The sequence below is a fragment of the Zootoca vivipara genome, chromosome 2, assembly GCF_965207765.1.
Source record: "Zootoca vivipara chromosome 2, rZooViv2.hap1.1, whole genome shotgun sequence".
NCBI classification, from domain to species: domain Eukaryota; kingdom Metazoa; phylum Chordata; class Lepidosauria; order Squamata; family Lacertidae; genus Zootoca; species Zootoca vivipara.
The window spans coordinates 38,947,650-38,968,884 of record NC_142584.1 but is presented as its reverse complement, the minus strand read 5'-3'; the positions used below and the strand labels follow the sequence as shown (position 1 = coordinate 38,968,884).

The 21,235-nt window shown below is 44.0% G+C and overlaps 1 protein-coding gene across 2 annotated transcripts in view; it reads left to right on the top strand.

Annotated features, from left to right (window-relative positions):
• Positions 1-21,235, top strand: part of DNAH9 (dynein axonemal heavy chain 9) — a 190,399-nt gene that overhangs the window by 160,915 nt on the left and 8,249 nt on the right. For both annotated transcript variants that reach the window (XM_088661670.1, XM_035104728.3), the window contains exons 62-67: positions 3,567-3,694; positions 12,721-12,948; positions 15,027-15,218; positions 15,903-16,094; positions 17,446-17,616; positions 20,631-20,813. In XM_088661670.1, the coding sequence (XP_088517796.1) occupies positions 3,567-3,694; positions 12,721-12,948; positions 15,027-15,218; positions 15,903-16,094; positions 17,446-17,616; positions 20,631-20,813 (1,094 nt within the window). The remainder of the gene's footprint in view (positions 1-3,566; positions 3,695-12,720; positions 12,949-15,026; positions 15,219-15,902; positions 16,095-17,445; positions 17,617-20,630; positions 20,814-21,235) is intronic.

The following is a 21,235-nucleotide window of genomic DNA, read 5'->3' as shown; positions in this document are numbered from 1 at the left end:
GGCGCTCTGGATCGCCTCCCTGGGCTCCCAGCCAGGTAGGGGCTGAAGGGCTCCTTGGGGGGCTGAAGAGCTGAAGCAGGAGCCTTGGGGGTCCTGTTAGGGGCTGGGGTGGTGGGGCAAGTGTTTCCTTGCCAAGGTGGCCCTTCAAAGGTGCAGGGGAGAGGAGGGGCTGAGAGGGAAATAGAGAGGGAGGGAGGGAGGGAGGGAGGGAGGGAGGGGGTGAGAGGGAAATAGCGAGCGGGAGGGAGGGAGGGAGGGAACTGTTAGCCAGCGGGGAAAGCGAACGGCAGGCACGCCCGATCAACTGCACAGGCACTTCACAGAAATTACTCGGAAGTCGCCCTCCTCCTGCACGTGCTTTCTTGTCCTGAGGACATGGGGCTTCCTGAGCGTTGTCCCTGCACAAGTTGGCAGCGCCGAGCTCTGCCGCGGGACAAATAAAGGGGGTGAGAGGCTGTGCCTTCTCTGTCCTGAGCCCCAAAGCCAACCGAGAGGACCTCGCCCGCCCTTTTGGCGCTTCCTTCTTGAGGCAAACAGTTCCAGTTCCTCTCTCTGCCCTTCCCTTACTGCCGCCGCCCCGCACTCCGAGCGGCTTCCTCATGGCACTCACCTCCCGCTGCCTCAGAGCAAGGCTCAGAGCCGGGCGCGCTTGCTAACAGCAGATTAGCAGCGCCACTAGCCAATGGGGCCTCGGATTCAACTTTGTGTCCCACCCTTTCCTCCGGAAGTGGCGCCCAGGCCGCCCATGTGACCGCGCGGGCGAGCGGCCGCCCAGCGGCAAGCGGCGGGCCACAGCACGAGGTCTGGCGGGCCGGATTAGGCCCCCGGGCTTTGTCTCTGACACCCGTGAGTTAAACCAAACCCATGGCAATGTGCTAGCTACAGCAGGGAAAGAAGGAAGCCTTCTCTGATGGGGCAGTTTTTACTCTTGGGAAACCATCTCCCCTTGGCAGCAGGCAGGGTCCGCTTGTTTGGCTTGCATAGAAGAAGCAAAGTTTTAGCAGCACTCCTGTAGAAACTTAAAGCTCACACTTTCATTTCCACTTTATTTCATATCTCTCCTCCTTTCCTTAAGGTCTTTCTTACTTTCTGCCCTTCTTAGTTATGACCCAGTCAAGCAGGGAATGCCTCTTGTTTACCTCCACCAGATCTTCTCAACTTGCTGGCATCTACTACACTTTGGACTTCCTCCACCTGATAGACACCAGGTGCTAAAGCACAGCAGTCTGGCTTCCATAGGAACATAGGAAGCTGCCTTATGCTGAGTCAGACCTTTGGTCCATCTAGCTCACTTTTGCCTACAATGATCATAGCTGCCAAGTTCTCCCCTTTTTTAAGAAAAATTCCCTTATGCTGAATAGGCTTCCTCATGAGAAAAGTGGAAACTTGGCAGCTATGACAATGATTGACAGTGGCCCTCCAGGATTTCAGGCAGGTGTCTCTCCCAGCCTTACCTGGAGATGCTGGGAATTGTTCCTTCTGCATGAAAAGCATGTGCTCTGTCACTGAACTGCATCTCTTCCAAGTTGTTCCTTCCAGCTTCCATGTCTCCCAGCTGCTTTAGTAGCCACTTGGACAAGCTTGTGTTGAAATTGTCCTTCAAATCGCCCCATATACAAATGGATCCAGATGTCTTCTTGATCGATTTATAGCATAAATCGATTTAAAGGGCTGCAGATTGTAAGCAGAACTGAAGCAGGAGTAGACTGTGTCCACCTCAGATTCAGTTCAAGCAAGGGTCTTCACATGATTGGCATCCTTGCTTCAGATTCTTGTCCATCCCTATGAAGTGTATGAAGCATGATTATTTTCATGCAGTGAACTGGAGAGAGGGATTTTATCCAGCCCTAAAGGCCCAGTTTGGAGACTTGAGGGAAGGGATTCTATCAACAGACCTTGGATATAACAGCCTGTGAGTGTGCAAAACACACAGCATTTTGGTGCCATATTCATAACCATGAGTATTGTAATCCTTCCTTTTATCTCTGTTGTTTATTCAACTTGCAACTTCAGTGCCTTTGAGAGAGGAAAAGCACAGTTTCTGTGCCAAGCAGTGGTGCCAGAATTCTGCCTTAGGTGTTTGCATATGCAAATCAGAATGCTCAGCATACAAATAGGTTTGCATTACAAATCCTTGCAGTTGTCTGTTTTATGTGTGAAAATGCCCTATGGCACATTCCCATTATTTCCCAGGTACAGTGTAGATCCACACTTAAGAGTTTGATTTTGATGGGAGCGTTTATTATTCAACTACAAAAGAGAAATTTAGCTCTTTGTCATTTCAATCTCAGGATCCTAATGAAGTTGGTTGGGTGTGTGGCTCTTTCCTGCCCATCTTGATGATAGCTTGAAAAGCAAGCCTTAAATATGTGGTTGGCTACAGCATAAGTTTACAGAGCGGTGCTCTTTCAGCTACCTTCCCTATCTTTTATAGCTATCGGGATTCTTCCATTCCATCAGCTCACCTACAGTAAGGTTCTTAAGTTAAGGTGAAGATAACAGAAAGTGACTTGGGTGCTTTTAAGAGCCCTAGCCCCCTATGTACCCTGCATGGGACCCTGGGCTGGTGTGTGTTTTTTCGTAGGTACTATGGGTTTTTAAGATCAAGTTTGAGGGTGCTTCCAGACAAGGGTTGATATGTTGCAAATAGGTCATTCAGACCTGATTTTTCTGTGTGTGCAATTGGCACATGAGTCCACATATGCAGTTCCATAGCTACCGTATAACCATTGTTTCCCATCCACATCAATGGGCAGCCATTGATAGAATGTTTCCATGTTGTGTGTTCTGGCTCTTCCCCTGAATGACTTCTTCTGTGCCCTTGATTACATTTTCCTGTTCTGGGCATTCACACGGACATTTCTGTAATGCCCACATACTTTTAATTCCCCCACCCATCCTTCTTGTGGATGTGTGTGTGTATTTGGGAGTGGGGTAACATCCATATCCCTTTGGTTTTGTTAAAAAAATGTTTTAATACCAAGGCATTGTGCAAGGCTTACATTTAGCTGTGATGAAATTATGATAAAGATGAGAGGTTTTACATAATAACTCTCTATTAAAAATGTAAAATCCCAACAACTGTTATGTTCTTAGTCCTCAAAGTAGTGCCTCACATGTGTGCATAGCTTTTCCAAACTGGGTTCTTGAAATATCAGCATGTCTTTGGCAATTAATGGAAATAGGCATGCGCACAGTGCTCATATGAGGAGCATGTGGAAGTTGGGGTGTGGCAATAAAGGAAACCCACAGAAACATGACCCCACACACCACAAACCTCTAAAGGGAAAAAAGAATACGGACTAGCTTCTACACCAATGGAGATTGTGGATGCTCATTGGGTTATTTTTACTTACTGGATTTTCCATGGTAACATGAAATCCTAGGTTAAACGTAAGAAAAGGAAGGGCTAATAATGTGATGATGATGTCATATAGTTAGTGCGAGAAACTTGTGCACATGAGTAACACTGATTATATCATAAACTTCCATCAAGAAGCACCCTGAGATCAAGCTGTGGTGCTATGTGCTTCATTGTGCTGAAAAAACTTACTTTCCTCTTTTAGGGAAGAAACTTGGCTACACCTTTAACAACAGGAATTTCCACAATGTGTCGCTTGGACAAGGCCAGGAGGTAGTGGCTGAGAAAGCCTTGGACCTTGCTGCAGCAGAGGGACATTGGGTTATCTTGCAGGTATAATCTCTCTTCCTTTTTTTTAATTAAAGATTTTCTTGATTTACAAAAATATGTGCAATGTCTCTTGTAACGTTTTTACAAATCAGTTTCATTTGTTGAGACATTGGGAAGAAAAGGGGAAAAGAGGTAAACCACTCCTTGCTTCTGAGTCAACTCAACTGCTGCAGAAACAGGTTAAATCAGTGGCAACTGATGATTGGTTTTGAAGTAGGGAACAGGCTGGCAGTATGACAAGTCTGCTGCTTCTCAGTAAGGCCAAATACATTGAGTTTAGTCACTGTTGCAGCTTGCAGATTTTGTGTGGGTTTCCACTGAAATGGCAGCAAGACCATGTCTGGTGACATCTCTCGTGGTTGCACAGTACCAAGGTGTGTGTTTGTTTCATGTTCTGTGAACCTAGCCCTTGTGGTCCTCCAGATGTTGTTGAACTGCAACTTACATCATTCCCCATCATAGGCCGTGCTATCTTGGGGCTAAAGTGAGTTGGAGTCCAACAACATCTAGAGGGGCTGTAAGTTCCTCAGGCTTGTCCTAAATGCTTACTGCAGAATTCAGTTTTGTTATAGACAGATGTGCCTGTTGTCAGTTCAAGGGTTGCAAGTCCTAATGGCCCCTGCTGTGTGCACTGTGTAAGAGTATATATGAACACACACACACCCCTATGCCAGCATGGCCTTAAATTGTGCACCAAGAAAATACGGAGTCTGCAATATCTGTATGCAAATTGAGCTCATGTGCATATCTATACTTATTTTTCATAGCTGCTGTTCTTGCTGGGCATTGAGTAGGGGAAGCAATGAGATGTGTAGCACTGAAGCCCCATTCTCCGGCAACCGGAAACCCTGCTCCACAGCCTCTCCAGCTCTTGATGTTTAGTCAGGCAATGCCACTTATTTTCAGAGCTCTAGGGGCTAGACACTTGCTCAGGATGTCGAATTCTCTTACAAGTACCAATTTCTACACTTGCACTACTCCAAAACGAGTTGCCACCTTTTCCTGAGCTTTCTGCTGCTCACTTGAAGGTGTCAATTCATTCAAATGTCTCGGATTTTTAAAGTAAAAGCCAAAGGCAAAACCAGTCATTTTAGCCCAACAACTGCAAGGACAACTTGCCAATTAACAGTGTTCTGACAATGTTTCAAAGGTGTTTTAGGCAAGATACTTGCAGCAGGATACCCTTCCTGGACAAAAGACCCTTTTCAAACAAGATTCTCACCCACAGCAAACTTTGCATATCCCTACCCACTAAGCACCAGAGGAGCAGTAGTTAAATAATGCACATTTGCTGGTGTTCATGGATGTCTGGTCGCATGACACACATGGGATCCAACTGCTATATGACAGTGTAAAAAGTTGGGTACATAATTCATGCAGGGTTTCCAGAATACTTTGCTTTATCTAAAATGCCTAGCGCCATCATGGAGTTACTTCCTGCCTGCCCCCTCCCCTGCCCAGGCTCTTCCACTGGGGAATCTGATGCAAGGCACCTGGGGGTACCAGCCCTCATTGTTAGTTCTTGCAGAAATGCCTCACTGCCCTTAAAAGGGCAGCTTGTTTCATAAGTTCAGTTGTAACCAGATAAACAGTATGCAAATTCTAATCCTTTTCTCTAGCTGTTTTGCCAGGTTTGAGGAACTCCGGCAGCTCCTCAGTGCCTTGTTTCCTCTGTTTGCAAAGTGTGGATGATTTGATCACTAACACACTTTCCAGGCTGCATTTCTCTTCCAGCCCAGCAGGCTCAGCAGAGATGGTAAATGAGATGGAAAGGTGCTGTATATGCTGTCAGTGTTGTGATTACTGATCGATTTAAACCTGGATTACATTGAGCCAGGGATTTGTGGTTTTACTTCAAAGTTTGTTCTGGGCTTGATGTTGAGAAGAGAGGAGGAATGGAATCCTGTAAATGTGACCATTTTAAGTTTTTTTTATTTGCCAAAAGATTGCTTCCTATTAATATTTGACTTCCCAAACTATGAGGGGCTAGTGTTGCCCAAGGAATTGTGACCCCTTGAACACGGGTGGTAGCAAGGCAGCTATTTTTCTTTCTTCAAGGTTTGTGTTCTCTCTCAAAGTATATGGCTGCAGTTTCTCTTCGTATTTCCTTGGTTCTTCAGCTTTTGCTGGGAAGCATTAAACATAATGTTAAACCACCATTAATTAAATCATTATGTGCAAACCTATTTAAGTATGTGGTCTGTTGGCAGTAAAAAAAGGCAGCAATCTGAAGTCATTGATTTGTTGTTGGCTTGTGTACCTTGGATTCTTTTAACTATGGCTTCGTATTACGTAGAATTCTGTTGAACTTATGTTCTGCTTATGAGCATCTAGCTGGGACATCTAGCTGGGACAGCATGCTGGACTAGATGGGCCTTTGGCCTCACCCAGCAGGCCTTTTCTCATGTGTGAACCTAGCACCCTTCCTTAACCATGGTTTGTTTGACCACCACACTCCAGATGCTCACTAAACTACAAAGGCATGAGGCAATAGGAGCTGTGGAGAAAAGAGCGTGGATTGCAGTTGTTCGCCTGAGGGAACACTTGTGTTTACTCATGGTTTGTTAAACAAACAATGGCTTAGAGTTATGTGCAAACCAGATGAATGTGTATATGCTGCTCACAAATACATATTAGGGTCCTAACTCCCATGTTGCAGTTGGTGCTGGAGATTGGACACTTACTTGTCAACATAGTTTTTTTTTAAAGATTAGTCAAATACATTTCCTCTTTTAGAGAATTCAAAAGAAGTGGAGGCTCATCTCATGCTCTTATGTCAACTTTTACACAAAAAAGGGTCCCCACTGTAAATTTTAATAAAGTATGATAACCAAGGCAAAACAACAATCAATATTGAAAAGTCAGTTACTTCACAGGAGAAGGAAAAGCAGTAAGAAAACACAACAAACATCCATAGTTGAACAGGAAAGCTGGTTTCAACTAGCCCAGTGTGCCAGCAGAAGCCATTGCAGGGACTTCCTCTAGCATGGAGGGAGTTTTCCCTCTCCTCCCCACCATACCCCATCTGTACCTCTCCCCAAATCTTCTCTGTGGAGGGTCAGGAGAACTCCCAGGAGAGAGTACAGGAAGAGGGGAATGGGGAATGCTTGCACTGATGGAATGACTATATTAATGTGATGTTGAATTCCACCCAAAGTCTGTAACTCTAATTCTTCAAACCCACCCAGGGATGGCTGTGACTGTGGGCAGGATTCCTGCATTGCAGGGGTTGGACTAGATGACTCTTTGAGTCCCTTCCAACTTTACAGTTCTATGCTTCCTCATGGCCCCACCTTACCTAATAAGGTTGAGCTTTCATCTTGTGCCCTGCAGCTGCTGTCTGATAAGGAAGCAGCAGTATTTGTCCCCATTAACATTCTGCATTTGTGTAGAGTACCTTGAGAGAGATGCCATAGCTAGGCTTCCATAGCTGTTTGCTGTTAGTGTGGTGGGGTATGTGAAGCCTGATGCTGCACATGTGATACCGCTGATGCCACACTTAGCTCTTGGCCTAAACTTTTTCTCCTTTAAACCCCAGCTCCAGAAAAAGCACTGTCGTAACTTCTGCGAAGTAAAGCAAATACCTTGGTTTGTATCCCATTTTTTACCAGGAAAAGTCCAGATATGAGCTCGTCCTAATTTAACCACAGTCTTTATCCATTAGTCAGAATGTCACCACCTTCACTCAGTTGATTGACTTAATTGAATTCCTGAGTGCCTTTTCATTTTCATACATTGTTGCTTCACTGAGCTGGGTTCATGTACTAAATTAAATAACAATGAGCTGCTCAACCAGAGCAATGCACTGATCAGAAGCTTGGCAGAGATTTCCTTATTGCATGTTAAATAATTGGATTACATGTCAAACACTTGGGGTGGAGGGTAAGGAGTTTTTTTACGCAAACAAGCCAAGGCAGAACTGTTTTGTGCCATGTGCCATGTGCTTAAAAATACCCCACCAACAACAATTACCTTCAAGGTAACCTTGGGTTCATTGCCAACCAAATTAGAATTCCTTGATGTGTAGAAATTAGTCAGATTAAATGCATTTGCACATATGTGCATGTGCTTATTTTGCATAATTTATTCTGCTTCTGCCAACTACTGGGCAGGATAGCTGGCCATGCTTTGGAAACTGATCTGAGCCTCTGAAACTTCACATATCTGCTAATAGGGTCTGAACTGCCAATGACTGACTCAGAAAGAAATCTTGGGTGGATGGGGATCATGCAAATGCTTAATGGAGGCCGGGGGAAGCAATTCAATGAAAAGGGGTCATGAAGAGTCGGACACGACTAAACGACTAAACAACAACAACAAACCCCTTTTAGAGTCATCTAATCTGATGGCCATCATTTGTATTGACTTCCATAGTTTAAGTGTAAGGAAGTTATTTTCTCCCACTTCAGCTCCCAATTTAGCTTCATTGAATGACCCCAGGTTCCAGTATAATAATAATAATAATAATAATAATAATAATAATAATAATAATAATAATAATTTATTATATATACCCTGCCCATCTGGCTGAGTTTCCCCAGCCACTCTGGGTGGCTCCCAATCGAGTGTTAAAAACAATACAGCATTAAATATTAAAAGCTTCCCTAAACAGGGCTGCCTTCAGATGTCTTTTAAAAATAGGATAGCTGCTTATTTCCTTGACATCTGATGGGAGGGTGTTCCACAGGGCGGGCGCCACTGCTGAGAAGGCCCTCTGTCTGGTTCCCTGTAACCTCAATTCTTGCAATGATGGAACCCCCAGAAGGCCCTCGGCACTGGATCTCAGTATCCGGGCTGAACGATGGGGGTGGAGTATTATCTCCACACCAAGCCTAATTTCATACTCCACTATAATATCTCTCCTACCTTGAATTTTTCTCTCTACAAAAAAGAGCCCCAAATGCTGTAGCCTTATTTCATAGTGGAGTTGAGTCAGACCCTTGATTGCTTTGGTTGCCCTTTTTCTGCACCCTTTCCAGCTCTCCAATATACTTTTTGAGATGCCAGCAAGAGCCAATCTGTCTGCCACGGCTGACTGCACAGCGTCTTCAGCAAGGTCTTCCAGACAGATATTGGAGGCCTCAAAAGTTACGCTTTGATGTTATCCTGCCAATTTGCAGAATGGGTTCCTTCCACCTTTGTGACACACCTTGGGAAGATGGTCCTGGAGAAGTGTCTCTAAAATGGGGAAGAGAACCTCCTGGTACTTTTACAGTATACCTCTGCTGACTGGTGTGGGAGAGAATCTGTGGTGAACTAAATTGCTGGTTTGTACGGTACTATTTCCAGGAGTTACCATAGCAACGCCTACGTCTTTATGATCCGTGTTTTACCTTGAAGATGTACAAGCTTAAAGATGTTTGGGAGTCTTCTTCTTGTTTTTAAAGGAAAATTCAAACACCTACACATATTTTTTTTTGTGTGTGTGTGTGTGTGTGTGTGTGTGTGTGTGTGTGTGTGTGTGTTATCCATCCTTGGACTCTTTCCCAGTCTGTTACATATGCATCCGCGTTCCTTTGATTGCTATATACAATCTGTCTCCCTGACAGGAGCATGCACACATATGCTCACACTCCTACGCACACCCTCGGCACTGCACAAATGGCAGTTTTAATTTTCGAAAGGTGTGTGTATATGCACATTTTGTCGCAATTTTCAAAACCCAAAGTCCAGAACGGGTGATGAAAATACCTTTACTGAAAAAGCACAAGGTACTTCTGATGAATCGTAACATAAACATGGCATCCAGAAGGACCAGCCCTGCATAAAAAAATGGCAAGGAACTCCTGTGGGTTGCTTCATTACCAAGCCCATCTTCCCATTGCATGAAGCACATTTCAAGCCTTAGATGAATTAGGAAATCCACTGTGCATTCGGAAATAAGATGAAGGGAGGGGGCATAGACTACTGCCTTCGGCCTGAAAAACCCACTTTTCTGAGAACATATCTGAGATTTTAATCCCCCCTCATCTAATAAAAGAAGGCCGCTTTCCCCAGTTTTGTTGACACTACTCCACCCACACTGCAGGGCCTTGAGATAACCCTAGGTCTGGGGCACTGCAAAGGATGCAGAATGTTGGTCAGGCTGCCAAGACAGCTGCTGCTGCTGCTGCTGCTGCCTCTTTTGCAGGAGCAATTGGGGAGGACCTTCATGGGGGAAAGTGGACCTGCCCACCACTACACCCCAAGGAGCTGTTGGGAGAACTACTCTTCCTCCTGGAGAAGTTTAGTGTTATGGTCCTCTCGCCCAGTTTATCTGGCTACAAATAGAGCAGAGAATTTTGAGAGGCCATTTGCACACAGCTCTCTGTTTATCAGCTACGGACAGGAAAATAATCTTGGGTGCTTGTGGATCACCGTCTTGTCTTTACTAACACAACATTGTGTTGGGGGATAAGACAGAAAGTAGGGGCTACATATTACAAAGCATTTCTCTTAAAGAAAATAGAGTGCTAAAACAGTGTGATCCCATGCAACTTTACTCCAAACTAAGTCCTGCTATCTTCAGCGGAGTTTACTCCCAGGGAAGTGTGTACAGGATTCTAGGTTTATGGGCAAGTTACTAAGACAAATGTTGGTGAGACTTTTATCATCTGAAGATCTAAAAAGTAATTAAAGGGGCACCCAGCTAGAACAGTTTAATTTTAGGTGGTTTTACAAAAGAGCTTGGTAAAGTCCTTTGCAGTACCATGGGTCTTGTAGGCACTCGGGTTTAGGCCATTATTCTTCTACCAATCGGAACAAGAAAGTTCAGGAAGTTGAATTTTGCAAATTGATGGGCTTGATGCTATTATCGGTGTACTGTAAATGTAAAAGTGGATGGAGTGGGGTTTTGAGATGTCTGTGCATGTATTGCATTTTGAGCGGCGACAAGCTGCAAGAGTAGTCTTGCTATCCAGACAGTATTAATCAGTCACATCTCATCAAGGTAACTGAATAGAAATAAATAAATTAGCACCTAAATGCAATGGGAAGAAAAAAGCAACAGCTGTTGCCATATCCTTACAGCACAAGGTGCAGTCCTGAGACTGCTTATTACACAACAGCCAAAAGGTTCAATCTCCTAAAGAATCCATCTTCATCATGCTCTGTGGGGAGTGCCTGTTCTGTCCTGTCAAATTTTATCCATAGAAAATTGGGGTCTTTTTACACTACCCTGCTTGTGCCTGAATCTCTCATGTCTGTCTGAGTTACTGCATGGAGAGCAGTATAAGGTGGCTGTATTAAAGGGCTCTGTGGGAGCTGTTTTGAAGCTTCAGTTGAAGTGAAGAAGACTTTGCAGTGCTGTCAAATTTCACAGCAGTCTTCCATTTGCTTCATAAATGTTTTCTGTGCTCTCGTTGTCTTTAATTGATCCAATGCACCCCATCCTGGGTTCATGCCCAGGACTCAGTCATGTGAACTGGCTGTGTATCCAAGCAGCGCACATGATGAAGTACTTCGTAAAATTCTGCTCCTATATGCACTGATTTGTGTGTGCAGCATACACCCACATTTTTACTGAGCCACTGCTGAACATATTTGTGCAGCATTGGATGCTTCTGTGGTGGCACAGCAACATTTGGAGTTTGCATAGAAAAAATAGGTATCCAGGCCTACAAGGAACAAACTGGTACTTTATTGTATTATGCGCGTGCACGCACACACACACACACACAGCTACTTTACACTCTACCCACATGTCAGTGTAATCCCAAGGTGGTGAATCAGTACAGTAATAGGGTTGCTAACCACTGGAAGGGTCTGGGATCACCCTAACTAATTTTGCAGTGTTTGTACTCCTATTGCTAGACAAGAGCCAGGAAGGCTGTCTTTTTCTGTTCCTGTCTTAACTTTCCATTATCATGTTGTTATTTATTTCATTTGCTTTGTGGATATTCATGCATACTGAGCAGGGGAAGAGGCGGAGAAAAGTGTGTGTGTGTCCACATACATTCCTGCACAGTTGTAATATTTTTATTTATTCTGTCTCCCTGGTGCAATACAATGACAATATTGCAATACAATGACAATATTGAAGTACCAAGAATAAAACAATTAAAACACACAAAGTGCACAACATTACAATTCACTTGAAAACAACAGATTAACCTCTTATTTATCTTTATGCAAAAACTTAGATCCCAGTTCTCCCTCTCCAACATGGGGTCTTCCAAAGCAGCTTACATAAGTGAGGCAGTCAATAAAGCACTGCCTTTAAGTATTAGAACCAGAAATTCAGCAAGTGGATCTCCTGATTGGTGTGCTGCATTGTACATTGGACTGTCTCCCAGCTATCATCTAGAGTTTCTATCCCTTTCATCCTCTACTATCCAGTTTTTTAAAAATAAAAAAAATAAAAACCAAACTTTTATGTATACAGTATCTGCGGAACAGTAGATATGCCAGCTTGATAATTAATAACAGCAGGTTACCTATCCTCCTACACGCCCCCAGCTTTCTCTTTGCTTTTATGTCTTCATTCATCAATATGGCCTTTGATGAAATCTTTAACAAGAGAGTGACCATCAGCTGGCAGTGGGAAGCACAACTAGCCTGAAATTAACCAGTTTTTAACAAAGGCACCTACACTGTTGTTGAGCACAATATGAAATGTGATTTTCTGGGAACTGGCTCGGATTTCAAGGGTGAGTTATTTGATTGAAAATTATCAAGCAGTTTCATTTCAGTTGTATATACAGGAACTTTGTTTTGTCTGGAAGAAATAGCATCACTTCACCAGCAGTACATTATTCTAACAAATGGAATAACATCATCCCTAAGAAAACAAACACACTGAGCTGTTTCCTTAATTGCTAGTTATTTGTCCTGATTATTTTGCATTTCAAAGTGTATAAAATCTGCATCCTTTTATGTGCAGCTAATGTCTGTGGAAGTGAATTACAGTGCTGAGGGTTATTAGGTAAGGTATTTGCTTGTGAAGCTTGGGGTGGGGAGAAATAGAGCACATTTCACCTCCTGGAAGGGGTCTGTGTGGTGCCTGTTCAAGCCAGCTGTGCTGTGGTAATAACACCCTTTTCTCCTGCCAGAACATCCACCTGGTGTCCAAGTGGCTGAGTTCCTTGGAGAAGAAGCTAGAGCAGCACAGTGAAGGCAGTCACCCTGCATTTCGTGTCTTCATTAGTGCAGAGCCTGCGGCTTCACCTGAAGGCCACATCATACCACAGGGCATCCTCGAGAACTCCATCAAAATCACCAACGAGCCCCCAACAGGAATGCATGCCAATCTCCACAAGGCTCTGGACAACTTCAACCAGGTATTGGCCCACCATCTCGGGGAGAATCTCAGTGTTCTGCTGCAACAGCCAGGAAGGAGATCAGCCTAGCAATTAGCCAATGCACCCAGCGTGGCATGCAAAGCTGTGCACTGGACTGGGAACGGCTTTACAGAGCCTCACTGAGATAAAAACCAAGTGCCATGTTTCCACCGCTGTGTTGTGCTGCTGCTGCTGTGTGTGTGTGTCCTTGAGCGTTGCTAATTGGAGCCAGTGTCTGAACTGGGGAAATTGCTGGTGTACTTTCGCAGTCTCCTTAAAGCTTTTCCTGTACATACTTAAGCATTTTCTTGCATCCCTTAAAATGGTACTTTGTGCTCATCACACCATTACTGTGATGGTTTCCCATTGACAGGGAGACCAGCAAGAACCCTCTGTGCAAGGCTGCTATGCCTTGACTGACCATCCTGAGTCTGCCAGGGGGAGGACATGGGAGGGAGTGGGTCCCCTTGCCCATAGGTCTGAGCCAGCACTACCTAGGATGCATGATCCGGGGCTTCACTCCCTTGGTGGAAAGATCTGTGTTGTTGAACTCTGATGATGGGCCTTGCCATTCCATTGCATTGTTCTCCTGGGTAAGAGCTGGGATCTCTGGGCAGGTGCAGTTGGGTGAGGACCAATGCTGGAACTCTGGCTTATGTTGTTTTCATCTACTTTCATTCATAATCCCAGGCTCAGGAGAGAGGAGGGGGTGGAACTTTCAAGATTTCCTCATTCCCATCCTGCCTTTGCAAATCAGATAGTAATTAATGTTCTCGAAATGGCCGGATTCTTACAAAATGTATCTTATCCTCCAAATCCTGCTGTACGTGGGAGCAGTGGCTTCACACCTCATTTGGCTGCTTTGAGCTGCTGTTTAAACTAATGCAAGGAGCAGTCTCACAAAGAGCTTATTATTGTATCAATTTTATATAAAGACTGTGGTTTGGTATTGCATCAGCATTGTGTTGCTGTTTTGGGTTTGCAGCTAGAGAGATATGTGCAGTCAAATAAGGGCAGGGTGCATTTGTCTTAGAGCTGCCTTTCCCTCCCTTTTGCATTCTGGAGCTTGGAAAATTTGGGGAAAGAAGTCGATTCCTGCTTCTCTCACTTAGTTACACTTTTTAACCCACGTAACAGAGTCCATGGATGCTGGCTGGCCCACCTGCTCTCTGTTGTCCTGTAATTTGTCATAATGAGCACTGGCCACAACTCCAAGCTGTGGGCGTATTCTTTCTCTTTAATTCATGGGGTTAGTTTGAAGATGGGAGTATTGTTGGGCTGAAGGTCAAATATAGAGGAGCCCTTTCTGTTGTTGGATGATTGATTCCATTGAAAGCATGGTAACCAGATGTAGTAAACAGTAAAAGAATATGCCTCCTGCAGCCATCCAGACTGCAGCACACTATAAGGCGAAGTACAGAAATGGCCAAGATCCGCCACATCAGATGTAAAACACTTTGAAAAAATTTAAATGTTATTTACTTGGCCTGATAATAATACTGTATTGACCCGAATATAAGCCGTACCCAAATATAAGCCACACCTTTAAAATTCAGGGGGGAGGGGGGAGACAATACCTGAATATAAGCCATTCCCTTAAAGTTCTGCAGGCAGTCACACCCATTCTGCTTTACCGTATGTCTGTTTCAGCAGCAATATCGTAAAAGCCAATTTTTGTAAGGTCGCGAATTTAAGCCGCAAACTTTTCACGGTCAGAATTTGGTAAAAAAGTGAGGCTTATATTCAGGCCAATGCAGTATCCCTCTCAAAGTAGGAAAATTAATTGGATTACAAATAGGCTATGCCCTAAAAAATTAGAACCCTTTAAAATGGATTAATGAAGAAGTATAATTCTGGTAAGTCTAGGAAGTCAACTCTGACCCTCTTATAACCTCTCACACAAATAAACCTAACATAATTTAATGGGGGGGGAATCCTTGGATAACCCAAGTCCAATGCTCCAGTGTGTATGTGTGTTTGGTAAATCTGCAATTCATTAGGCCCTTGCTGAGGGCCTAGCATGGTGCTTACCAAGAAAACACCTATTCCTCTCCCCCACCCCCACTTTTGCCTTGCAGGACACCCTGGAGATGTGTACCCGTGAGAATGAATTCAAGAGCATCCTTTTTTCCCTCTGCTACTTTCATGCTGTGGTAGCTGAAAGACGCAAGTTTGGGCCGCAGGGCTGGAATCGTTCATACCCCTTTAACACTGGGGACTTGACCATTTCAGTCAATGTTCTGTACAATTACTTGGAGGCTAGTTCAAAGGTGAGTGGCATCATATCTTCCATACGTTAAATCTTGAAACCTGTTCCTGGGTGTTTAATATCAGTGGCCTTTTTGGGTTTGGGGGACTGATCTACTACTGTACTGTAGCTCGAAGCAAAGGGCACATCTTTCATCTTACAATCCCCATTCCAATGAACTTTTGTTTCTGGCCTGTGTGTGTCTCCACCATGGCATTTCTGAGAAAATATTTGGAAGTGTTTGGCTGCCAAGATAAATGTGTTCAGTCTAGGGAACCGGGAAAATCCTTGTTTTAAGTAGCAATCCTCCCACCCTTTCTCCCTTCCCCTCAGCATACATATACACATATACACACAGTCTGTTCTGCAGTCTGGGCTTCTCTGAGCGAATCTCTTGTGTGCAGCATGGAGCGGTTTTAACTGCTGTGTTACATTACATTTGTTAGGGGGGAAAAAGTAACTAGTGACACGAAAGCATTCCCTGACACTTAAGGTTTAAAAGGGTGACTATGCTCCTAGGAAGCAGCACCTCCTGCAACCTGTAGCCTGTGATTAGTCACAATGGTTGCATGCTGCCTTGAATTACCAGGTGCTGGGAAACAACAGCAGTTGCCTTCCTGCCCTGATTTATGGGCATCTAGCTGGCCACTGTGGAAAACAGGACTAGGTAGGCCTTTGGTCTGATCCAGTGCCTATTGTTGTTTAGGTTCCCTATGACGATTTACGATACCTCCTTGGAGAGATCATGTATGGAGGACACATCACAGATGACTGGGACAGACGTCTCTGCAAGACCTACTTGGAAGAGTTCATCAAGCCTGAAATGTTGGAGGGAGAATTCTTGCTGGCCCCAGGATTTCCCCTCCCAGGGAACATGGATTACAACAGCTATCACCAGGTATCCCTGCTGAACACACTTTATTATTATTCTTTCCTGGTGGGTGGTTCTTTTTCAGCCAGTTGTTCATAATCTCCTCCTAATAGTCCACTCTAATGATAAAGGTGACAGTGCACCTTGCACTCTTTCAGTCCATGCATTAATAGAAATTATTCTTTTGCCGACCACAGCAGACCTGATGGAAAGCTGCACCTGTTTGCTCGAAAGCATTTCTGAGGCTGCAATCATAACATGGTACACACTTACTTGGGAACCAGTCCTGCCGAACTTAGTGGAGCTTATTTCAGAAGGAACAAGTAGAGAATAGCACTGTCACACACTTTGACAGTGCTGTTCATTATATTATTAATACTTTTGTTCATATATTGCTTCCTTCAGTATGCTCAGGGACAATTTTTATCTTAAGGTTTTATGAGAAAACCCTCTGGGTCTTGAAGAGCTGTTTAATTTTCTGTCGGGAAGGAAGGGGGAGGTGCTGGCAACAGGGTATGAAGAGCAAGTCTTGTTTTATTTTAGAAGAAAATAAGTGGACTTGTGAGCACTTGTTGACAGTGGTGCGCCCAAACTAGAGGTAGCCCAGGGCAAGATGTGCACCAGGAGTTCCTCTGCCACCCTGCTTTCTCTTCTCTATGTGCTGCCCTGATTGCTCATTTCCCCACCTACCCTTCTGTAACCAACCTGGAATGGAACAAAGAGATGCCTTTTCTTCTTTCACCCCCTCAAAACATATGAAAGAAAAAAGCAACCCATTTTCCTTTTCCAGCTGTGACACCTCCTGCCTAGTCAGTCCTTTTCAACCCATCACTTAACAGGGGGTGTGAAGGGGTCGAGGAGGTTTGCTCTCTAGTGCACTCAAACCACACCTCTGTGTAAAAAGCTGTTTTTTCTCTCAAAAGGAAACAAATGTTGTTGCAGTGACAGGTGCCAAATTGAGGCCCTTGTTTTCTGTCCCAGAGTCCAGGGCTAACAGTGCCCTGTTCATTATCCATTTCTTGTTGTTTAGTCGTTTAGTCGTGTCCAACTCTTCATGATCCATTTCTTAGCTACAAGCTAAAACTCTTGCACCCAAAGGGCACACCAAACCAAGTTAAGAAATGGCTTCTCATTGGAAATTTGTAGCAAGGTTTGGGTATAACAGCTGCAAAACTTGGTTGGGCTGAGGCTGGTCTGATTTTTAATGGCTGCATTAAAAATCTTTAATGGCTGCATTAAAAATACCTGCAGCTCTAATGTTGGCTTCCTAATGGCCCACTAGCACTACAAATAAATCAGAGGCATTGTGTCCTGTTGGTGGTATTGTGTGAGATGCCTGAAACCCTGCTGATAATCCTGATGTGATTTTGCTGCCCAGTATATAGACAATACATTGCCTGCCGAGTCTCCATACCTTTATGGCCTCCACCCCAATGCAGAAATTGGATTCTTGACCCAAACCTCAGAAAAGCTCTTCCGCACTGTTTTGGAGCTGCAGCCCCGGGACACCAGCCTTGGAGAAGGTTCAGGGGCCACCCGGGAAGAGAAGGTGAGTAAACAGCAGATAGACAGTGTCTGATTTAGTTTCAGCCTGAATCTTGTTCAGTTTATGGGCAGTTCATACAGCCCAGTTAGCTTTCACTAGGCAGTAGGAACTGCCATTATTGATTCCAAGGGAGGTCCTGGAACTGTACAGTTCCAGTACACTATCCACAGTGTTGTGGGCATTGTAGAAATAAATGGCTTATGACCTCATTCAAAATTAATAATGGTGGAAGTACACCATGGTTCTCATACAGAGGGGCCAGTACAATCCATTACATGCCTAGATTTGACTTCCTCCTAGAGATTAAAGAGGGAGACCATCCAGACAGTGGCTCCTACCCTTTCTAGTTTGTAGTCGCGGTGTGCAACCCAGGAGGATGTCTTGGAAAAATCAGGTAGGTAGCCGTGTTGGTCTGAGTCGAAGCAAAATAAAAAAAATTCCTTCAGTAGCACCTTAAAGACCAACTAAGTTTATATTTTGGTATGAGCTTTCGTGTGCATGCACACTTCTTCAGATACACTAGCTTCAGATACACCACATTGAGCTGTAACTAGAACTATGGAAGGCACCACATTGAGCCGCATGAAATGGAAGTCCATCCTTGGGCCAGTTCCTGCTTTTCAGCCTAACCTTCAGCCTCACAGGGTTTTTGTGTGAAAAAGAGAGCGGATTTATGATATCTGGGTTTGAGGACTGAAGAAAATATTGGTTTATAGAAAGTGCGATTTAAATGCAAATAATAATAATAATAATAATAATAATAATAATAATAATAATAATAATAGATGATGGGTATACAGGAGCTGGAATAGCCTAGATTAAGTTCAACTAGGGAGATTTGGGGTATGCAGTTTACTACTCCTTTTTTCAATAAACTCTGATGCCTTCTTTACATAGTTTAAATCTGTAGAAGACTTCTCAGTAACAATAAAAGCAAAAAATACCTATTTCATTGTGTTCTCTTAAGGGAAACGTTTACTTCATTAAAACTCCAGTACGTGCCTATAAGGTACAGGAAGGTCAATATTAAAAGGTTGGTTTATGAACACTTTTTTTCTGGCTGCAATTCATGAACAACTGAGGATCAGCCCCATTATTTCCTCTTCTTTACACTAGGAGGCTAAAATTAAAATGGTTAATCCCAATCTTGGGTTAATTAATTTTTGCATTTGTTGCTGCCAAGGCTGATCATCTTCTTGGCTTTCAAGTTCCTGTGCACATGGCTTCTTTTTCTAGGGCCATGGCCAGAACCAGACACATGGTCTGGGCTTTCTGGTTAACTACTCAAGCGACTGCCTCGCTCCGAGTGAAATAAGATCAAGCGTGCTGACATATTAAAAGGAGGAATGTGAATTGGCTGGCAGATTCCCTGCAATCCAGGCTTCATTTTTGTGCCTGTGATTTTATGGGTTATTGCAGGTTGGATGCACACTTAACAACATGGAGCAGAGAGACCTGAACCCATGGAAACAATTTCACCCTTTGGGAGGTGCAGCCCCACCCTCCACAATAAATGGCAGTGGTCTTGCTGCAATTATCTTTTTCTTCCCTTGGAAAGTGCCTCCAAATTTGAAATTCATTTTAAGTAAAATGTGGCAACAGTGCTCAGCCTTCCTAAGAAATTTTCCCAGGCTTAGAGAAACTCTTTTGGCTTCCCTTTAAATGATTTTGCCTTTTATGGCTAAAGGAAGAACCCCAATCGTTACTTCATATTTTGCTTAAATGCTGGTGATAATTCTATTCGCCAGCCTACAGCAAAGGGAATCCTTGGAGTGTGCCAATTTACCTGCTGACGAAGATCTTTCTGATTAAGTTCTCCTCTTTCACTGCCCAGGAATCTTAACCCTCCTCCTCCAGTTGTGGATGGAACTCTACCAGGGAAAATGTATGCAGAGCAAGTTACTTTTATTTTTTGTGCAGAAAGGAAACTACTATCCCTTCTGGTATACACGGACACCCTTTGAATCTGGCAGGAGTAAAGCTTCTGATAGAATTGCTGGTTTGTGGCCAATAGATCAGATTGATTGGCAGGTGACAGAGAAGACAAGGGTGCAGGGAATACAATATAATGCTTTGAAGAAAGGACCGAAGGTCATTCTATACATTTTAAATGATTTAGTGGCTTAAATGTATTAATATCCGCCGTCCCATGAGATGATGTTCCAAACTCTGGTGGCCATGCTGCTGAACTGAGCTGCAGGGAGACCTTGGGAGCTGACAGACTTGTCTTGTCTTGTTTACAATGCGCTGAGATAGTTCACCTTAAAATTCCATTTAAAATAATCTCCTGCATTTGTCAATAATACATGAATAAAATTGCTCATAAACGGTGCAATACAGTATGCTCCGCTGTTTGATTTTTACTTTTATAGCTTCATCCATCTCACTGAACCAGCCCAACCTCAGAATGAGGCACACGGGAAAATGGGAAGAGGGGGGGGGGAGAGAAAGAAAGAAAAGGAGAGGAGAGGAGTGAGCTCCTGCATAATATGTGGCCATTCCTAAATCATCTCTGTAAAAAGAGCCACTTTGAATGCTTGTAGGTATTTAGAATGTAATAGCCCACTTGGATGGGTTGATTTAGAGGAGCCAGGTTCATGTCGGCTCAGCTTTATCTTCAGCAGGTACAGGTTAACTTTCACAAGGCAGCAATGAATAGTTGAATATCTTCCCTGACTTCTGCAAGCAGTGGAGGCTGGTCCAATAGGGTGAATTGGACACTGCCCCACCAACTTCAGCCTGCCCTGAGCCACCCCCCCACTGTCCTGCCTTCTTAATTACATCCAGTCCAGAGCATAGGACTGCCTGTCACCTTCTTCTTCCTTAGTCTCAGTGTTGCCCTTACAGAACTCAGCAAGGAGGAAGGAGGAGACAAAATTAGAATTAGTTGGCTCTGGCTGCCAGTAGTTCTGGCTCAACCACTGTTGGTCCATCTGCCTTGCATCTTACCTGTCCCAATGGGCCCCAGCCACCACTTTCTGCAATAAAATTTCAGTAACCCTCCTTTTGGTATGCAGGTGAAGGCACTGCTGGATGATATCCTGGAGAAGCTAACTGATGAGTTTAACATTCCTGAGCTGATGGCCAAGGTGGAAGAGAGGACACCATACATTGTTGTTGCATTCCAGGAATGTGAGCGTATGAACGTCCTTACTACTGAAATCAGGAGGTCGCTGCGAGAACTTGACCTGGGGCTCAAGGTAGAGGCTCTTCGTTGTGTAACATTGAGTGTGAAAAAGGGCGAGTGACCCAGTTGTGTGTTGCAGCCCTCTAGTCCGGGATGAGTGTCCTGTGTAACTAAATTTTACGTCCTGAAAGGGAACTTTGTATACAAGGATGCATAAACCACGAAGAGTAGGCAAAAAAGTTGTAACATCAGTGAGTGTTATCAGATGCTGGTGATACATAAGTTAGTACTTAAGTCCATTAATTTCAATAGGTCTGCTCCGAGGTATGACATAGTTGGGCACCACCCACTATTGTTAAAAAGATACCAAATGATAAAGAAGTACTGCCAGTGGAACTAAATGATGACAAACTCAGAATATAAAACATAACATGTAATAGAAACAATATTAACTCCAAGAAGTTAGCTGCCAGTAATTTGGCTGCTGATTTCCAG